General features: G+C 35.2%; 1 protein-coding gene across 1 annotated transcript in view; it reads left to right on the top strand.

The window, feature by feature from the left end:
* IGF1 (insulin like growth factor 1) overlaps window positions 1-21,328 on the top strand; it is a 50,040-nt gene extending 28,712 nt beyond the window's left edge. Inside the window, exons 3-4 of the mRNA XM_014937504.1 lie at window positions 11,221-11,402; window positions 20,908-21,328. Coding sequence (XP_014792990.1) covers window positions 11,221-11,402; window positions 20,908-20,967 — 242 coding nt within the window. The 3' untranslated portion in view covers window positions 20,968-21,328. The remainder of the gene's footprint in view (window positions 1-11,220; window positions 11,403-20,907) is intronic.
* Window positions 21,329-21,823: the final 495 nt, after the last annotated feature.

Below are 21,823 nucleotides of genomic sequence, written 5' to 3'. Positions count from 1 at the left end.
AGTGGAAAACGACAAAGTTAATTTGAATATGTTATTAGAAAAACACACTTTTTAGCAGCACATCTATAATATCTGAAAAGATTTAGCCTCCCCTGGATATTTGCCCATTCCTTTAGTTGTATCAAATTAGACAAATTAGCAAAGAAGGAGAAAATACAAGGATTTTGGTGTTTTGGTGATTTTTTGTGTAGAAATATTGTTTTATTTGATATTGTTTTACGTATTTGATTTGTTTTACGTATGCCAGTATCAATTTTAATAGAAGGATTAACTACAACTAACTACTTAAGGATAGTTATTTGAAAATATTTGTGATCAAGTCAAATTTTTAGTACCAACAGAGTATGCCTGAACATAATTTCCCTTTGTACAGCTTGACTCTTAATGTCATATTTGAATACTGGATTATTACGTTTAAATACAGCTAATTAACTTGTAACTACAGAACTAAATATCTAAAGACTCAGAACAAAAACATTTGAAAAGGTCTTAATACTGATGCCTATATCCAAGAAATATTTTCAGACACAACTCAGAAACTATGCTTTCAGATGATCAAAAAGCTTTCTTCAAAATCCTGCTGACTGAGTTTTATTATCACTTAAAGGAACAAAAATCGAGTAATAGGTGTTGAAGCTTGAGAATTAAAAATGGCTGTGATTTCCAATAGCTAATGCAGGAAAAAAAGAGATCTTTAGAAATGCATTTCAATGGAATTACTTGGTTCTACTTTCCCATTTTCTGTGATACCATGTAAGCCCTCCACTGGCCAAGTATGCTTGAGGCAAGTATTTTTTTTACTTTTCAAAAATACCTTTTTTTCTTTTTTTGCATAACCACCATAGCTTTTGAGCAGGGATAGGCTCAGCCTGATGAAGTGGATGTCACGATGTGCAAAAGCAGGCGCCCAGTGTTGGGAAAAATAATTTTGTAGACAGAAGCACATTGAACAGAGTTAGCGTTTACACAGTCACCATTAAGGCCACACATCAGTACACCAATAAGATAAACGAAGAAGTCTACACCATTGTAAGCATACTTATTCATCCTACTTCTTTTCTCTTGAACTGGGTTCCCTTGCTTAAATGATTGTGGATGCAGAAAGTTGTGGCTCAGAAGAAGTCAGTGAGCATGTGGCATTTAAAAGCCAGATCAACTTCAACACTGCCACAGCCCTTTTAAAGTGTGTAGTATTCCTGTATGACACACAGAACAAACCTAGTGAAACAAAAGGGCAGCAAGATTGTCAAATAAGAGAAGCCATTGAAAAATATCTTTAACTGATGTGGAGGTTTCAGTCATTAATCAAGTCTGAACAAGTTGGAAGGGAAATAGTAAAAGAAAGGAATAATCCTGGTTACTTAAAAAACCTTCTCATTAAATGGAAATGAACTTATAAAACCTTTGAACTTCCCTGAAAAGGCCATTGAAACTTAGCAAGTGAGAAATTTACTCAGAAACCACATTCCCTTTAAAAAATTGTGACTGGAGAGGGCATTGTAAGCCCTGTAAAAGAAGGATAACTTCCTATTTATTTCATAAACCAATTCTACTGCCTATAAGCACTTCCATTTTATAAGATCCTATGGAAACTGTAGTTTTTGGTATTTAAGTTGTTATACTGGAACCAACTTTTCCCTGCACTATGCCAGTGTTCCTTTACAATCCCCCTGCATGTCTTCAGTAACAACAAGGTGAGCTGGATGGTCAAGGAGAATGAGAGCAGTTTCATTTATTATTCAGCAGTGACTTCTTTTATGTTCCTGCCACTAGAACTGATTCTCCTACCTCCTATTGCAGTATTAAATCACTACAGAATAGAGCTACAACTGCTAGAGAATCAGCGTGAATGAAAGCTGAATCAAGCATAATGGGATATTTTTGCTGGGTTTGGATCTCGTTTCGTTTCCAGACACAACTCACTGTCCCTTTCTCATCCCAATGACTTCACCCTCACTCCCTAATGACTATGTACTCCACTGGAAAGTTTCACTTCTTTTATCTCGTTAGACAAGTTTAACAGGAGCATCATGACCTCAAAGGAATGTTTCATTTCAAGATTAGATTCTTACATGCCCTACGGACTCAAAAATAAGGTTAAAGGAAGACAGGTATATGGTTAAATCATTGGCCCAGTGCTTATTTTGATGTAGGTTCTGTTCCTGGCACTGTCACAGACTTTTCCTGTGCAAATAATTGATAGGTAGATTCCATAAATATTACTCAAAATTAAGTACTGTTTTTCTCTGCAAAGACCTGTTTTAATTTAAGATAAAGTGCTGTTTAACATCAGTGAAGACAAAAGAATCTGTCTCCTAATCTTTCTGTCTTAATTCCTTTTCTGAATGTAGTGGTTAATTTGTCCTTGCTAATTAGGAACCTTGTAAGTCAATCTTTACAAGTAAAAGTTTCCCTATATGCCAAAAGTAGCAGACAATCAAAAATAAGTTTTCTGGAAAATAATTCATATTTAAAGTGTTGGCCATGAGAAAACTACATGCTGGACTTTTATCAAAAGTATTAAGTCATCTTACCATGTTGAAAGCAATTTTTGAAGTAATTAATGTCATTCTGACTTGTACAGAAAAGTTCAGTAACTGACAGTCTAAACAAGATCCAGACAATACTGCAGAGGTACAAAGCTGAATCTTGCTTATTCCTTATGCTCTGTTGATGCACCATTGCAGAAGGTTGGATGCTTCTTGCTGACAAAGCCCTTGGCAATGATATCAGATCTAACTAAACAGAGCTTATAGCTCTAGAGCTTAGAGCACATTTGAGTAAATCAACTGAAGTTAACTCCATTAGACAAAAATAAAACTAGACTAAGTGAGGAGTGGGCCAGGCCCTTGCTTTTATCTTCTTTCCCCCTCCTGCTTTCTTTTCTATTGTCACACTTGTTTTTAATAAGGGAATGAAAATTGTCTGCCTCTAGAGTAGATGACAGGGGCCTGCTCTCAACTGATTAACCCTCCTGTAAGCACTACCAATGTATAAACAGAAATAAAAATTATAACATGTGTCAATAGGTACACTCCTGGATAGTGTGAAAGGTATTAGTCAGGAGTTATTTAATGATACAACCATTCACAGCTTCTGCCTCTAACCCGATGGTGATTCCAAAATGCAGTAACAAGAGTACCGTGTTTGCTATTTATTATTAATTTCTCAGAATATAGCTGAGAAAGAGTACCTATAGAGATAAAAATCTTGATTACACAGTGCAAAGCAAAGTACTGCTTGTTTCGTGGTCAGTGGTGTTAATCACATAGCAGTGCTTCCTACTTCACATCAGTATTCTTTTGTTCTTACCTCCTTCAAGGAATCACATCACATCTACTCCCTGCAAGTCTTTCTAGATGCCATTAAGATAGTATTTACTCACTGAACTGTAAGGTTGGAAGACAAAGCAAGTGATTGTTCGTTACCAGCCTGATGCAAAGCCTACTAAGGGCAGTGGAAGTCTTTTCACTGACTTTAACAGACCTGGGATTAGGTTATATATAAGTAGCTTCTGGCACCTAATTCATCAGGACATAATCCTGAGTGCACTAAGAGATTTCCCAGTGATTTCAGTGATACTAAGATTTCACCCAATTGTGGTTTTTGCATTGTTCTTCATTTGGTAATCCAAATAAAAGGCAGTTTTGTATTGGCTACAGGATGAGAAGGGTATGAAAGGTCCTGTCTTGATTGATCATCCTTTCACCACACACAAGGGTAAGCAGTAATTATTTACTGTTAGAGCATATACAAGAACAGAGAATATATTTTCATTGTGGATGGATGACTGGATTACCAGTGTCCTTGATGCACTAGGGGGGCAATATTCAAATCTAACAATGGCCTGCTGGTTTCTAATTATCTTTTCCCAAACCCTGATAAACCTGGCTATTCTTGTAATAGTGAATTTCTTTCCAGCAAAGCATTTCTCTTGCCAAAATATATATATATTGGCAGCATCTGGCACTTTCCAGCCCTGGAATCTGACGTAGGCTTGTAAATTGTGCTAGGTTGGCAAGGTTTTCACCCTCTAGAGCACTGAATTGGTGTAAAATAATACATTATATTGTTTCTCACTCTTTCTGCTATTTTTTTCCTCAAAAGAATTCTAAACTCTGAAATTTCCGTTTTGTATCCTAGTGCAATACTCACAAAACTCTAGGTCTTTCTCTTCACACGTTGCAACTGGCTTAGGAACTACTGTGTGAAGCATAATGGCTCTATCACATGCTCAGTGTACTTAATGGCCTCCAAAGCAGCGTTCCATAAAAAGGACAGAGTACAGTGCAGCTATATGTGAGAGGAAATTGTTACAAGTGCTGTACTTTGGAAATAAGTTTAGAGGAAGAGGATTTTTTCTTTTCCAATTAAATACACAATGAAGAAAAATATGCTTCTGAAAGCATATTTCTAAAGGAAAAAGTTACTTTCTTCAACTGTGTGGCAGACTAAATAAACACAGACATATAAATTAAAAAAGAAGACATCTTTCAGAATAAATCTACATTTGTGAGCTAAATGATGTTAAAGAAGTGAAATAGTTGCTTTACTCTCCATTTGAAACCTCAAAGAGTTTTCATTCTTTCATTAGGTCCAGTTTATAAATCCTAATTATTCAGACAAAATACTCTGTGAAGTCTTGATAGATTTCTCTTACAGATTAGTACTGAGTGCCTATGCTTTCCCAGTCTTACTCACCTAGAATTTAAGAGCAATGAGCAAACATCTTGCCTTAGACTCAGTAATTAATGCAACCCAGTATTCCACAAAGCAGTAGCTCTAGTGCAATATCTCAATATTAACAAATGCATATGCTTTCATAAAGATTTTACTTGTGCATACTGATAAAGCTTATCCTCTATTCTCATGCATATTAAATTAGACTTCAGAGCTAGAGCATTCACTCATTGAGCATTTATAAATGCTAATATATGCTCATTTTGATGAATACAAACAAAAACCAGTCTAAGCATAATTATTTTTTGGCACTAACAAAACATTGAAGGAAAATGGAAGCTAAATATTAAATATTGTAGCTTCAAAATGCATGCAACTTATTTACATGAAAATCAGATTGCCTACTTTGCAATGTTTAAACCTTGAGGTATTTCTGTTAAGGGACTTTACAACAGTTCACAAGATTTGTTGTTTGTTTGTTTGTTTTAACAGTTCATAGAAGTATCAAAATACAGGCATTTCCTGCTGATTGAACATTGACTCATAATTTTCCAAATACAGATTAGAAATCCCAGAGTACCCTCAAGAAGTATTACCAATATAACATTAAACTGTTTGTCTAAGATCACGAGATGAAAAGTGATACCAACAATCTCTTATTTTGCATATGCATGTATTTATAACGCAAAAATAGACAAGAATACCAGGCGGATATACAGAACATAGTTAAAGAGGTATGGAAATACATAATTAAACAGTAGACTGGCTGGTGTTCTTTTTAGAATAATATGTGTCATTGTATTTAACTGTTAAAATGGAAATAAAAGAGAATGGCTTTGTAGTCCACCAGTGACATACATTTTGTGATTTACGACAAATCACTTTCAATGGAATTCATTTTCTTTTACTTCAGTTACCTAGAAGAAGTTGTGTGTATACTCTAAGACTAGATCAAGTATCTTTATCTGTAGTTGATGAAAGAACATGGGCTCTTCCAGAGAACAATTCATTTCATTTAAGCATTCAAAACAGGAATAAGTCATTCTCCAGACACACCTACTTGTTGACTTGAATATCTTAGACTAGATCCTTAACTTTCAGAAAGTAAAGCTGAGTAAAATCAATCTCAAACTCAGCATCCCTAGTCTTCTGTGCCACCATAAGGCACACAGTACATACAACTCAGAAATACTCCAACCACCAGGTCCCAGTCTGGACCTAGCGTACAGGATGTGTTAGTTCAGTTCCTACATTGTAATATAGCACCATCAACTCTCAACCGTGTTGTTCAGGCCACAGAAAACATCTGACTGAACTACTGCTTCATAGTATGCTTACATGCATCCAGGCACTGTAAACCACAAACTGGACACAATGGTAAATGAGAAAAAAGGTTTGTCATTACACCTTTCTGGGTAGCCCAAAACCGCTACCAATGCTTCAAAATTTTACAAATTATATTATCGTGATGTTTTGATAGAAACATTTTGAGTTTCTCAGTACAAGATTATAGTACACTAATAGGTCATTAGCTTTTCACATTACTTTAAAAGGTGCAGTTATAGCTGGAGATTTACTCTAATAGCAGGTTAAGAATAAATTCACTGTTTTTCAGATTTAGAATGTTTTCCTAAATTACGGTCTAAATGGCATTCTCAGGTTCTATTGACATATGTTCTAAGACAGCAAACCTAAAGCCTTACAGAAAAGCTCCAGGACTCAGTATCCCAGTTCTTCCTAGAGTCCTCTAAACAGGAGATTAACTTTGTCTTTATCCTGGGCTTTTCTCATTATTTCTCATGTAATTTCCTAATGTTAATTCTACAACAGCAGATTATCATTCTCCACAGAATGTCTAGATAGTTTGACAACTGAAACTTCTACCATCCATCTCCACCAGTGCTTCTCACATTGAAACCATCAGTAGAGCAGAACCAATGGCAGCATCAGTGGGATGTTTTGGAGGGAAAGGGGTGGGGAACAAAGAAATCAAGTGTAAAGGAGCCCTACTGAATTACTCCACTGACTTTGCATTATTTAAAGGGAAGTGCTGTTAGTACAGAAGCCAGCTGTTTAACTATTGGAATCCTGTACCTTGGCCTGCTTTCAGGGACTTCAGAACAGTGTGACTAGACTTTCTATCTGCTTGTAGCACATGGAAAGAAACATTCACATATTTGGTAGAGAAGATTAAATGGGAGCCAAAATTTCTATTAAGTAAACTTTGACCCACATGATATAAAACCTCTTTTGAGCTAGCAACTAACAAAAAAGGAAAGAAACCTCCAAGGAAATCAGTGTACGTCAGCAAAAAGGAATGCCTAGGACTGTTATATGTCCACAGGCAGCACTTTGAAGGTTGAGTAAGTATAAGAGACTTTTTGATAACAGCTGGAAGGCAGCACTCCAATTGTGTCAGAAAGATGAGGAAGAACTATACGGGTGCCCAGTATACTGACACAGCAGGATCAGTCAGTATTTTAAGGCAATATCGTAAAAAAAAAAATTTAAGAAAGAGTGAACTGGTATTAAATGTGCAGAACATGTTTACTAATATGATTTTGGTCTAGAAATTGAAACTTAAGTGCTCAGTTATGTAAGTTCCTACGTAGGAGAGCACTCAGGCATGTTCTTACAGTTGAATATGTGCTTTAGTCCAACAGACCATGTAGAAGCTTGAACATTTGCCTAGATCTAAGTACATAGTTTGGTAACTTGATGAACTGGGACCATCTGATCCTGCAATCCTTCCAGAAGGCGATGGGCCAAATGCTGATAATATCTGTAGAAGTGCTAGTATCTCCTTGTAATTCTTTATCTACATCTGTGGTAGCATCTTTTGTACACTGCAGCACTTGGGAGCTCAGCAGCAATTTAAAATTTATTCTTCTAAAATTAATTTAGACATCAGATACTTCTTAGAAGTAGAGTCCACAATCATGTCTTTTTACTTATTTTTTACTGGTCTTACTGTCAGAAGACATTATACACAAATACATATGTGATGTTATTAAAAGTTAGAGTACATGGCTCTAGTTCCTCTACTTTGTGTACCATCAAAGAAAAATCAAACATATTCCTGTTGAAATGACTGCATTTACCAAAAAGTCATAAATCTCATACAAGAAATTATACTGATAAACTGATAGCTACATAACCCATTGTATATCATTGTCTTTTCTTATGTCTTGAATCAAAAATAATTAAGGAAAGAAAGCACCAGATTATATAATTATGCTAAATTTAAAATTGCAAAATACAAGTAATGTTGTATAAGTACAGGCTCAACACAGGCAAATCAAAACTATTGATTGTTAAAAGACATGAAACATTTTCCACAAAAAACCAAACCAATCACTTCTGCCAACCATTTCATCTTTAGCTTTAATCATGACAAAGCTAAATGTTAAACATACTAAACAACAGAATTTTCTGATCTTCTAAACTTTAAATTTCATTTGACTATTTCCCTTATAAGCCCCTCATATATCAAAAAATGCCACTATTAGTCATTAGTGCCTCTTAGAAGATCATTCTGACCAAAACGTACCACTGAGAAAAAATGCCCCAATAAATGTTCTACAGAGTAGAAAACTGGCTTCAGCAAAGAACAAGGACACTTATTTTTCTAATAGATTGTACATGATAAAGACATTTATAGTCTTGCTACTCATGGAAGGATGATTTCTTATATCAAATTCTATTGTTAACTCATGGAAGTTCCTGGCCAACACATTTCATACTATTGATTCTAAATTTTGTCACCTGGAGATAATATTATCTAGCTAGCATGAATGTCATGAGGAACTAACATTTGTAAGATTCTTAGAAACACAAAATATTACAACAACCTCTTCTCTCAAGTAACAAGTGAAAGAACAAGAGGAATTGGCCTCAAGTTGCATCAAGGGGAGGTTTAGATTTGATATTAGGGAAAATTTCTTCACTGAAAGGGTTGTCAAGCAGTGAAACGGACTGCCCAGGGAAGTGGTTGAGTAACCATCCCTGGAGGTATTTAAAAGATGTGTAGACATGGTGTTTAGGGACACCAGGTTAATAGTTGGACTTCCTGATCTTTTCCAACCTAAACAATTCTATGATAAAATCTTTTATTGGACTGATAGAATTTTTTTTATTGGCAACTTCTTTTCTAGGCAGAAAGGTCATGTTAAGACAGATGAAACTAACCAGTGAACTGTCCATCCTTATTTTTACTCTTAGCAGTATCCACAGAAACAACCAAACCTCCATGTCTGTTCATTGCTATGAAATACCATTTAAAGGAAAATATTTGAACAGAATCTTTTAGAGTATATTTGTTTATGAAAAATTGGCAGACTGAGAAAAGTAAGCTAACTAATCAACTATTTGTACCTACCGTTCAGCTGTATCTATTAGGAAGAGCTACACCTGCATATCCATGAACAGGATTTGCCCTTCCATGTTTTAAATGGGAGCAAGACAAAATGTGGAAGAGCTCTGAGTATCCCTCACCATAACAACACTCCACATTTTATCATGACTGCTAAATTTTAAAAATATTAGGCCAAGACAGCCTGATTTACAGACTTCAGAAAAATCTCCAGGGAAAAGCTTGTATTTCTATTATAACTCAGTGAAGGAAAATAGCCTGGAAAAAAAAAAAACAACCCAAACCCAAAACTTTGTGTCTTAATATTTATAATACTTTTCGGTGAGACATGGAAAACAACACACACGCACACAGAAAAATCAAAATATTACTGTAATCTACTCCTGGCTTGGTGTTCTGTTCAGTCTTATGAAACAAATAATTTAGCAGGCAATGTACAGTATAGAGGCCCTCAGTGGATTGCAATATACTAAGTAAGCATGTTTTTCTTTTTGTTTAATTTATAGTCCCTGGAAGAAAAGACATTTAAAAACCTATTGTCTGGGTTTACAAAGCTCATAGGAATAGTTATTTCTTAGCTGACTGTGTTGCTGGCTAAAACATTAGACATACTTTACCACTAGAGGTCTTTCCATTTATGGATATACTAAGGCCTCAAGGGTTCTTCATCAGTGGACGTATGTTTTAATCACAGAGAATTGCAAAATGCAATGTTGTCTTCAAATTGCCAACTGCAAGACAAGTACACGGATATTAATCTAGAATTTGCTGTATAAGCATTGGAGGCAATAATTTTCCAAAGAGAAACTGAATTTTCATCTTTTTTGATACCTTTATCCTTTATCTAGTTTGAGTAGTTTCTGAAAATGTAAACTCCTCCCAAATTCTGTGAATAACAGATTTTTTTGGCCTCAGTGATAAAACCGAAGGGGAAAAAAAAAAGCAAGAAAAAAATTGGTAGAGCTAACTGAATTGAGTTACTTCATTTTTTGGATCTTGGTGCAATTTTCTTTCCTTTTTTCCATATTTTTGGGTTCTTAACCAATGTGGGTCATTCTGTAAATGGAAACATTTAATGCTGAAACTGTCAAAACAAAACATTTAACCTTTTCAGAATTTTACTGTCTGAAACCAAATTCTACCAGAACTTTAAAATAGACGTAGTAAGTAAACAACTACTTTTTTGGGTGAATATACTGTTCCTTCAGTTTTAGTTAGTCATAAAAGGGCAACTGCACATCCAACTGGGCTGCATACAAACCCAGGAAACAATGGGTCTGTAATCTTTGCGTAATAAAGCAGAGAAATCAACAGTTACTAAAGAAATCATAAATCACTGAAAGAAGAGAGAAGAGTGTAAAAGTTCTATGAATAAAAATGTGACCCTTTATTGCATTTGAGTGAAAAATGCAAAACATCTGCCAATCAAGTAGTTTCTAGAGACGCCCAGTGCAAACACAAAACACAGGAAAGACCATGTTATGTCAGTCCGATTTCCTATCTTGCGTAAAGCTATAAAATGGAAAACCTTCTGCTTTTAACCTTCCATAAGCCATCTTCCTATTTTTTCTGCATTTCTTTGGTTATTTTGTTAGTTTATTTCCTGCTTCCCACTAGTTTCTGAGCTTGCAGATCTTACAGCCTGTGCAGTAGTATACAATATTTATCTTTCCTTTGGAACACACTGACTTCACATAGTGGCTCAGAGTAGCCTTTTTCATTAGAAAATACTTGCCTACAACACAAGCATAATCTATGATCTTTAAACACCAGCTACCTCAGTCAGCTCAACAATCAGTTTTCATCCAAAAGCTAAAGGGCAAATTTCCTTTGCAAGGCTTCTAAATGCCAATTTTTAACTGCCTTCCCTCTCCATTTTTGGTGCCAAAACAGTTCAAGAAAATCTTTTAATAATACTTTTCTAAGAAGATGTCATTTTGCTCAACTGCTTAAATAGCAACCATCCATAGACAGAGATCAAAGCTGGCCATTTCCAGGAATATCTTTCAAAGCTGTATAGAGAACAGGGTCTTAGAATAGGTACACACAGGCAGCCTCTACAAATGTCACTGGTGATTCAGTTAAAATAATGCAACTTTATATGATTGCTGCTGAGATCTTTGTATTTTCTTTCTAACATAAAAACTTTCCATTTGTGTTTTGAATAGGTAAGCCTACAGGGTATGGATCCAGCAGTAGACGCTTACACCACAAGGGAATAGTGGATGAATGCTGCTTCCAGAGTTGTGACCTGAGGAGGCTGGAGATGTATTGTGCTCCAATAAAGCCACCTAAATCTGCACGCTCTGTACGTGCTCAGCGCCACACTGATATGCCAAAAGCACAAAAGGTAGGCCAGGTTGGGAAAAAAAACAACAAAACAAACAAATAAAAAAGCCCCCCAAAACCCCAGCCCTACCTATTTTAGGGAAGGAAAATTCTGTCAAGGCTGGTAACATAGCAAACAACTGATGTGTTCTGCCTACTAGGGACACTGAGATTTAGTGGGGATTTGGAAAATATTGTCTGTCATAGGAAATAAGTAGGAAATGGTGTGTTCTATCTCATGTCTTAGAACACTGAATAATGAATGGTATTGCTAAGATAGCAGTTGTGAGGCTTTATCCTGCTACTAGATAATAAATGACAAGTACTCACATCATCCAATCAGAAATAGCACCTAAGACTTCTTTCAAAAGAGAAACCAAACACTGAATATTTAACAACTGATCTATCCAGAACCTCCTCACTCATCCTTCCTTGTCAGAAAGATGTAGAGTGAGTGAGATCTAGAGGGAAAATGCAGCTTTTCTGCCATTCATTTTACACGTAAATGAACAAATAATTTTTTTCTTTCATCATTATTTTGGTCTTTTTTTTATTATTTGTTTATCAGAACTAAATTAACTGGATGGTCACTGAAATCCTTACATACTTTATTTTAACTATTTAATGTTTAACATGTATATTCTCTAAGAATTTCAAATATTCATTGGTACTATTTGTATAGTTGAGGAGTTCAGAGTATCCAGATTTTTTTTGCTGTCATACTAGATATACTGTACATATATGTAGTTAAATCTCATCTCTCCTCAATAGAGCCTACAGCTCAAAAAACCCATCATAGATTAGGCTACCATTAAGCTCAAGTCCAACTGTCTCTCCCGTTTGAGTTGTGAACATCTGTTTTACATGCTTTCTGTCATCTGCTGTAAGCCTCTAGTGATATATTTTATTGCTGCTGACCCTGTCTGTCCTACACATACATTGGCCCCACTCCTACAGTTATCTGAAAATTTTTTCTTGTAAGAAATGGAACTGCATGAAATCCAAAGATTACATAGGAACTCAGGAAACTAGCACTATATAGTAATTTCCTTAATATCATCTTTATGAAAAGAACAATTGTAATTGTTCCAGCCTCCATTTTTTTTCCATAAGTCAATCCATAGAATGCAAACCTTTCACCTCTTCCTGAAGAGTTTTTAACTTTAAAAAGTAATAGCTGTATGATTCTTCCCGGGAAGTATCAACTTAGCCATGAACATCTCAGAAGGCACATGTGACAACAAGTTAAGTCTTCTTCAGGTAGAACTCAACCTTAGGCAAGAAAACCCTCTGGTTTACTCCTCTCTGGGCACACATACATTTAAGACTTGCAGGAGAAGAAGAAAACAAGCTTGGCCAGTGATGTGGCTAAGGTGATGTGTAAAACATTCTGTAACTTCAAATATGAGGAGACAAGATACCTGCCAGCTCTCCACACCACTTTCTTTGGAGGGCGAAAGAATGATGTCATTCTTTAGGCAGTTGTCCTTTTCCTAATTTGAAAGATAGGCAGAAAAACACTTTTAGTACAAATGGGAAGGAATAGAAGAAGGGCCTTGCATCTTTCAGCAGCAGCAGAGGAGGCAGTGTTCAAGAGGGGATACTGGAAGAAGGAAAAAATTAGAGGGAGTATGTAGTAATGGAGAGAACTTGGTGCAGAAGAATTAATCCAGAAAATTAAAAGGAGAAAAAAAATCAAGACATGAAAAGGCCAGTAAAAAGACAATGAGGAGCAGAGGAAAAAAAAAGGGGGGGAGAGAATTAGATCAAAGCAGCTGAGAAGATGATAAATATTGAAGAACTGAATGAACCATGGCGCATCACACAGAAAAGACAGAATTTTGAGAAAAATAGAGAGAAAATAAAATTAGAGAAAAAATAATATTAAAAAAACCAACACCTTTAAAGAAAAGGTGTGGGGAAAGAAGGAGGTGAACAGAAACAGAAAAAATCATAAATGCTTCTTGATGGGAACTTGATGATAAAATAGCAGAAATCTGATGGGAAAAACAAACTGAAGTTTTCACTAATATCTGTGGATGGAGAAAATTAGATTCAGGAAACAAAATACAGCAAGGGTAGGAGAACCTATTAGTCAGATTTATGATAGATACAAGGAAAATACAGGGAAGGGAAGAGAAGGGAAACAATTCGTTATGAAAATAACTAAACAGAAAATTTTGTGAAAAAGCTCTGGTACATATTCTCATGTAATTATTTTTTCTTTTTTCTTTTTACAGGCAGCTGTACATGCCTTTTAAAAAAGACAATATTATGTTCATACTTTCTTCTTTGGATAGGCTCCCCTGATATGAATACATTTAGTAAATTCATAGTGCTTATATGTCACTGATTTTAATTAAAAAAATAATTATATTAAAGTCAAGTTATCTTTCAGTTGAGCAATTTTGTATGCTTTAGAATATTCTTCTCTCTTAGTATTACATGTTATATAGGAGATACATATATAAAGTGAATGAATATATCTAAGACAATATATATGACCTTTTTATATTTTCTGGTTTACATACAAGATTTAAGGTAGAATTAAGTGGAATATACAAGATGTTGTGCAGTTACTCTCAGATTTCACACTTAACCAGTTTCTAAGATTTTCATTCTAATGTAGTTTTTATTTGGCATCTCCTCATAACTTTTTTAATAGACAAATCCAGGATTTGGATTTTGGTTTAAGGGTTTTTTTAAGTGGTCTACTTTCCCAATTCCCTGAGCAGATCGTTCCTGCTATGCACAATTTGGTAGAATAACTCACTTCAATGGAGCAGGACTCTTCTTCTGATTGTAGGTTATGTTAATGCTGATCTTTAGTCATTACATTACAAAAAAGTGCTGCTACACTACACACACAAATCTGAATGATAAGGGCCAGGCAATGAATGATTAATGTGAGCTGGGATCCCCAAATTACCTATTTGCTGATACAAGGCCAACACCAAGAACTAGTTTTATTCCAATTAGAGAGACTGTAGGCTTAGAGTTTTGTTTGTTTGTAGCTAATAAGCAAAATACTTGTTTCTCTATAGGACCGTTATTTGTCCTTTTGTAAGACCTTTACCCACAAATAACTATAAAAATATATTGAAAAATAAAAAATAAACACATTGTTATGATATACTTAAGAGTATTACACAGCGTACTTCACAGATTTACAAAAAAAGAAATGAAGAAAGAAGGCAGTTATAAGCACTTCGTTATTGCCACAACTGCTGTATAGAATGGACCACATATTCAACCTTAACTCTATCCTAATTTAGACGCCCAGCTTTCACAACCTCTTTGCACTGAGCCCATGACAAAATTACCTTAAACTGGAGGAGTCAGTGAATGCAACAAACACTCATAATCGCTTGCAGAGAGAAATGAGATACGCATCAGAGCACATTGTGATAGCTACAGGCTAACCACCCTAAAGTCTTTAGTGAACAGATGGGATAACTCAGAGTATCTTTCCAGCTGGGTTTCAGCACTGTGGGCCTCAAGTAAGTTGTGAACTACAGTAATATGTAGTTTCTGTTAGTGCCCATCAGTCAAACATCCTCCTCAGTCATCTATCTAAAGGATACCAGGCTCTCACCAGAGTGTGTGTCCCCACTACTTCCTGAAATACATTCTATTTTTTGAGCCCAAGCCTACAGAGGTCACCTAACTGTCTGGGTCACCAACTCTGTCTGGGATAAAAAACTGTTGGCAGTTTGAGAGGCTTCTGGAGCACTCAAATCACTTTCTCCAGCGTGAGACAATAAATATATCCAAGCTGGGGTACAAGAAATACACAGTGAAGTGGCAAGTCTGTTTTTAAAGCTCTAATCTGGCATAGAAGAAAAGCTGTCTTCTTGGTGACAACTGGACAATTGTTGGTCAATGAGAAAATGCTTTAGTTTTATACAAGTGGTTTTTTCCATAGCCTTCACACATCACTATAACAATCATATCTGAAGCAGATTTTATACAAAAGCAACATAGCTGGCTAAGATTTAGTAAGCCATTTACTTTATATCTTTTGTTTCTGTTCCCCTGAATTTGATCAGCAAAGGTAGATTATTTCTTTAAAACAAAATAGGATCTATCCATATAATCCACATTCAGTCAATCTGTGTTCTAGAATATATTGCCCTGATCATTCAGATCCCTCAGTAGAAAAGCAGATGAGCAGAAATATAGAAATGACACAAAATATGCAAGAATCACATGTGATGAAACTGTTTTTCTCTACCAGGCTTCCTAAGGAAAGCTAGGTGATTAAATTTGATTTTCAGTTTAGCATACAGATTGAAGAAATAAATAAAATAAAAAAAATCAGGAGAACTGTTCTGGACTATTTAGGTAGGGGAATAAAACAATTTTGGATCCCATCACAACGCTAAGGCCAATTATGATGGAGATTGGCTTTCTTTTTTCAGTTTATTTAATTTATTTTAATGTATATACCTTTCTATTATTAATATTTTTGTTATTAACATTCATTAGGTCTCTATAGCTCTTTACCACACTAAATGAAAAAAAATATGTTTTGAAAAGGGAAAATCAGAAGTTTCACATTGGAACTGCTGTCATTTTATATTTTGATATTTCCAAAGCAAAACATTTTAACCTCAGGAAGTCAAAATAAAGCTTTTTGATTCCTTGCAGCTCTATCTTGTGAAACTGACCTTGCAGCTCTATGTGGTGAAACTGATCTTCATTAAGTTATTTTCAATCTCCTCAAATTTCAGGGAATTTAATATTACTCAAAATCCCCTTACGTTGCTGCTGACCATCTTAATTAAGCTACTGAAATTTAGTAATTCACCACTTTGTATTAATTACAATGCCGTTCAAAACAGGACCCCAGTAAAACAAACAGTTAAAATACTGTAAAAATTAAATTTTATTAAAACACCTGTAGATTTAAACAAAAAGGTAATTGTTTACAGGATCACAATCCAGCAAATATTCCTAGTAGTCTTGCAGCAATTTTCTTTTGGAATAAATATCATTTGAAAATTCGTGAGAAAGAATAATCACTTTTCAAGGCATAAGGAACACCTAAGCATTTGATCAAATAATCCAACCAACCTGTGGGATCTGTTGTTCACTCATTTACTGATCGCTCACCAATTATGCTCATCCAAAGCCTGTTTTGTTTACATGCTTGCTATTTGACTGCTCTGTTGAAAGCTTTCAGTAGAATTCTAACTATTAAAAAATGAGAGATTCTTAGGTATTCATCTTGCCAGAACTGATGAGAAATAGGAAGTGATCAACTATATAATTCAAATCCATTATAAAATTCTACCCCAATTGCAGTTATTTATGTATATAAGCAGAAGTTATTCAAGAGGAGACTAATCATATGCCATCATTTCTAAAACCAAGAAAGGTGTCCCTGAATTTTTAACAAAAGAAACCAAAGCGGATTACATATCAAGGTATTTGTTTTAACCTAAAGCAATTAGAATAATTGTTGATATTGCTTTCAGATTAAAATCTCATTTAATGAGGAAATACATCATGTAGTAAGGCAGAAGTAAGAACAGGGAGAAACTTCTAGTATTTGTGCTGGAAAGCAAAGCAATGTTTTCACCTATTTTTACACTATTTTACAGAGTTTAAACTGTGAAACAAGTGCAAGGGGAATTAAAGTTCTGTCTTCGGTGTATGTGGTTCCATCTAGCATTTCTTTCATTTGTTTCTTTCTCTTCTGAGAAATGCTTTAGTCTATTTTCCCTTAAGTGAATTAAGTTTTAACAGCAATTTGGAAAACTAGTAAATAGAACTTAGTAAAACAACTGTTCTCTGTTTAAGCAAAGGAAATTGAGCTGTTTCCACAACAGTTGTGTACATGAGGAAAGATTGTGACCTTTTTGAATGAAGCAGTATCACAGAAGCAGTGGCATAAAGTTCTTAGCAATTTAAGGCTACAATGTACCTCAAAAATTATTTCATGAATGTGAACACTGGCAAGGTTGATTTTAAACTCCAGTAAATAAAGAAAAGCAAAAAAAACCCTGTAATGCCATGCCATGCCATGCACCCTGAGCAAAAAGGACCAAGGAGGAATACATCTTGATATAATTTTGCTCTTCCTCAAATTTTTAGTCCTTATTCTTTAAGCCCTATGTGTGCAAAACACACATAAATACATATACCAACAAAATATCAATAAGAAGTGGAATCTCTCAAGAATCCATTTCAGATTTTATCTATTCTTCAAAATTTAAATAAATACTAAGTGGGAATAAGAGAGAGAAGGAAAAGATGATAATATTTTAGTGTAAGAAAATGCCATTAAGAAAACAGAAAAAGCATTGCGTTATTTCTCATTAATCTCTCTAAGATTGGCAGATTGTTTTGTAATTGGCCCAGTATCAACTTACAGATACACTTACAGGCCAAAATATGCACAATGGCACTAATCCTAATTTCTATTACATCCATGCCACATTACAAAGCCAATGAGGGAACCTTTAGGTGTAACAGATAGAAGAACTTGGCCTTTTCAGAAAATTATTTTCTCCCATTGCTTACTTTCCAACCTTGTTATTGTGTTACTGATTACACTGCCCACAGAACCAAAAAGCTTTCAAAGAGACCCCAGAGTTCGTAGCTAAGATATCATGCCTGTTACTACAAACATTAGACTTTCCACTTATTTCCAATAAAGCAAGAGATCTCTTAATGCCAATAGGAGGTTTGAATGTCCATCCTAATAGAAGAATGCTGCTGCATGCTTCCCAGTACCCTTCCATCTTAGTTAAATGACCCTTACTATCACTGAGGTAGTTGTTATCCCTATGTTAAGGCTGCCCTGTCTCCAAATCCCCATGCTTAAGGTGACAGGTTAGCAGTCTGCGCTTCTCTGTTCATGAGCTGATTTAGGCAGAGTTGGCACTTTGCATCTCTTGTCTTAACATGCTTGTTGTCTTGGTCTGAATATCAGCTCAGAGGATCTGATAATGACACAAGCATCACAGATAACAATTTTATTTCTAGTTACAGGCAAGCTTTTCTATACTAGTGCAAATGCAGGTCTGATAACCTGATTCAGGCATTCACACTTTTTTTTTTTCCCTATGGTATCAACATCGCATACTTGAAAAAATGTGTTATATGGGTCAAAACATTTTCTAGCACGCATGTTACAGCTGCCACCACCAGTGCCACTTTATAACTATTCCTCAAAATGCTGATTCTACAGGAGAAATTGTTCTAAAAGTAACCTGTCATCTTCCCTAAATTTCAAAGCTAGCCTATGTATTACGAAAGCTCTTTTTCCATCTACTTGTCAGTATTAAAAGGTACAACTGAAACCCTCCTGCATCTTAGGATTTGCTTTATTTGGATGATAAAGCCATTTTAAAGTCAGGCAACAGTAGTGAAGAGAATTTATATTTTCACTTGGGAAACAGAGTTAATTTTCAATCTAAGTATACTTCGAAAGCCACTGCAATGCAAAATGGCTGCTCTTTCAGAATAAGGCTCCCACTGTCCATTTTATAGATCACAAGTGTGCAGCCTTTAAGAATGCATGACTTTCTGCGAATGAAATGTAACATAACTTTTCCTATGCGACAGCAAATTCTCTTCAAAGAGTAGCACCTAGGGGCAGCATTGACAAGGATATTTGCTTTGTTGCCATGAGGAAAAAACAGGGCAGATGAGTCAAGGATATACTGTTTTCTTAGTTCATTGTTACCAGTACAAGCATTTGTAGCATAAGGGAGGATCCTTAACAGTGGCAAACTCCTGTGAAGTTCTGCAATGATGATTTTAGTGAAAATCAGTGAAAATCAGTGAAAATTGAAGGGTTCATCCAGAATGAGTACTTCTGGGTGAAAACTAAGGTACAACTTAGGGAGAACTAAAGATGGAAAAGGTAGTATGGGAAAAGCTGAATGAGAAACAGGCAACAAAAGAGCAAGAATTATTTTAATTTATGGATAAGCAGAATTCTGTTGACATTTCTGTTTCTGCATTTGATCCATGTTAAAGAAGCTATTTCATAGTGGTATTAGCAATGTGACAATGTGATTACCCTGTGACAAGTCAGTTTCCTACTGAACTGGTCACAGGAATAGTGACTAGATGATTAATTTCCTCTTCCTCATTTAGTATTGCATTTCAACTAAGAATATCTAGAATGGCAGATTCCTAACATAGACATTTCTTCATTATTAATTCTTTGCTATTAACAAATTTGGCTTGTCAGTGATAATAAATCTTACTTTGGCTCAATGTTCTTACTTCGTGGTGGTATAATTAATTTAACAATTACTAGTACTACTTGGTTGGGGGTTTTTATATTCTGAAAATAATAATTCAACTCATATCCATCAGACCTCAATCCAATACCAATGAAAATTAATCAGCTCTATTTAAGGTCAAGTTTTGTGATCCTTTGCCAGTTTCCGATTTATTTTATGTCTAATAGATACTGGAGGCAAATGGAAAAGTTATTTATAGAATACTATTTTATATTGGAAATCATTTTAAAAACCCACAAGACTACCGTAACGCACAAAATCAGCTTCTATTTTCTTTCTGCCAATCAGAAAAGCAGGCAAAAATTTCATTATTTTTTAAATTTTAGAGACTACATTTCCTTTTTATAGGGTTTAAATACCAGATAATGCAGTGGTAGAGCTGCATACACATGCTTCACCTTTCTCAGGGAGATTTTTTATTTTTGGCTTTTCTTAGGACAACAGACATGATTTCAGTTAACTAAGAATTTTACTTCTGATGAGGGTTATAAATATGGAGAATTACTTAACAATTCTGCCTCTAGTCTGGTACAGAACGTTCAAAGATTTGGGCCCAGCTAACATTTACCAGCAAGGCAAATAAAGACATCAAACTGAAAGATATATACCACACCCATTGCTGCTGCTGGAAACTGGCCTGTGCATGGAAAGACAGTGAACTGAGGGCATTATTCATTCCAAAGCACTCTTGATTTGCCTGGCACATCACCCTGTCTCTTTTTGAAAATACAAATTATTTGGCTGCAGCTATTGCAGTGAACCCACACTTTTTATCGTCCCAAAGGCCTTATCCAACAAAAACCTTACACATCTAATATGCCATTTATGCAAAAAGTAGGTAACAGAGTCCCACTCAGCAATTTTGAAAACCTCTGACCACTGGGTACCAAAGCCCAGGAGGTTCCATAAATCCTTCAGTTACAACTCTAAAGTTCCCTGGCCCCTATACATCCTGCTTTTCCAAATGTCCTTGTTCTGAAACAAAAATCTTTGGTACCTACTGTATGTTTAAGCTCATCCAGGTTCCAGTATGCAGATGTTTCCTCTGTCAAGCTCCATAATGACAGAAATCAAAGTGTTTATGCCTAGGAGAACACAGAATTTAGTGTACAGAAGTTTGTATAGTTAATTTCTCTGTGAATTGGCAGAAGGGCTCTAAAAATTCCAGCATTCAGGACAACTGTTTTCTCACTAATATAGGTTTTGTGGTCATACAGCATATTAAAACCTATCTCGATTAATTGTTTTTTTCTATACCTCCAGGAAGTGCATTTGAAGAACACAAGTAGAGGGAACACAGGAAACAGAAACTACAGAATGTAAGAACATGCCATCCACAAGAATGAAGAATGAATGTGCCATCTGCAGGATACTTTGCTGTAAATAAATTATTTGTTAAACATTGGAAGACTTAAAAAAAAACTATGGTTTAATAAGCTTGATGAAATCTCAACCAATGGGCATTCTCCCAGTGAACAATGCAACTAAACATTCCAATATTAAGTCTTTAGAGAACAGAACATTTTAACCAGCCCAGAGCTAAAAAATTCTGTGGTTGATGTATTACTGTTTGTTAACCTGTTTTAAATGTCCTGCACAAAATCTCTTAAAGTCCTGTGCCCCTCAAAAGCCTAAAAAATTATGGGCCTTTGATGGATCCAATTGCACTAAATTAACCTATGAACACTGGCTGCTGGAGTCATTCATCAGCCTTGTCTAAGTGGTGTTTTTTTTTATTTGCACTTCTATACAAGCAACAGGCTGTTTGTTTTACAGTGTCTGATAACATTGTTTGTCTACCCCTTCATATTTGCACAGTTTGACATTCCCAGTAACAGCAGCAGTAAGGTAACATATACAGTTTTAAACATCCATTAATTCCATCTGTGGCATTTTGACAGAATATGGGTTATAGATGCATTTCTTTTAAGACAGTTTTATTTTTCCTTCTCAAATTGCAGTTTATTGCAATTTGTGAGACAAAAGATTTTTAAAAGCAGTTAAAGCATACATAGGCTCTCAAACCATTAATGATTCTTCCAGGTAATTATTTTGCAACAGTATAGGTAACTTCTTTCTTCCTCCATATAATGCAGTATGTAAAATTTAGCATATCAATAATACACATATATCAAACAGTATGTAAAAATCTCTGTTTTATAGTACAACGGTGCTATTT

This window comes from Calidris pugnax, unplaced genomic scaffold (assembly GCF_001431845.1).
Source record: "Calidris pugnax isolate Ruff unplaced genomic scaffold, ASM143184v1 scaffold1, whole genome shotgun sequence".
NCBI lineage: Eukaryota > Metazoa > Chordata > Aves > Charadriiformes > Scolopacidae > Calidris > Calidris pugnax.
Note: the sequence above shows the minus strand (reverse complement) of the source record. Positions and strands in the feature narration are given on the sequence as shown.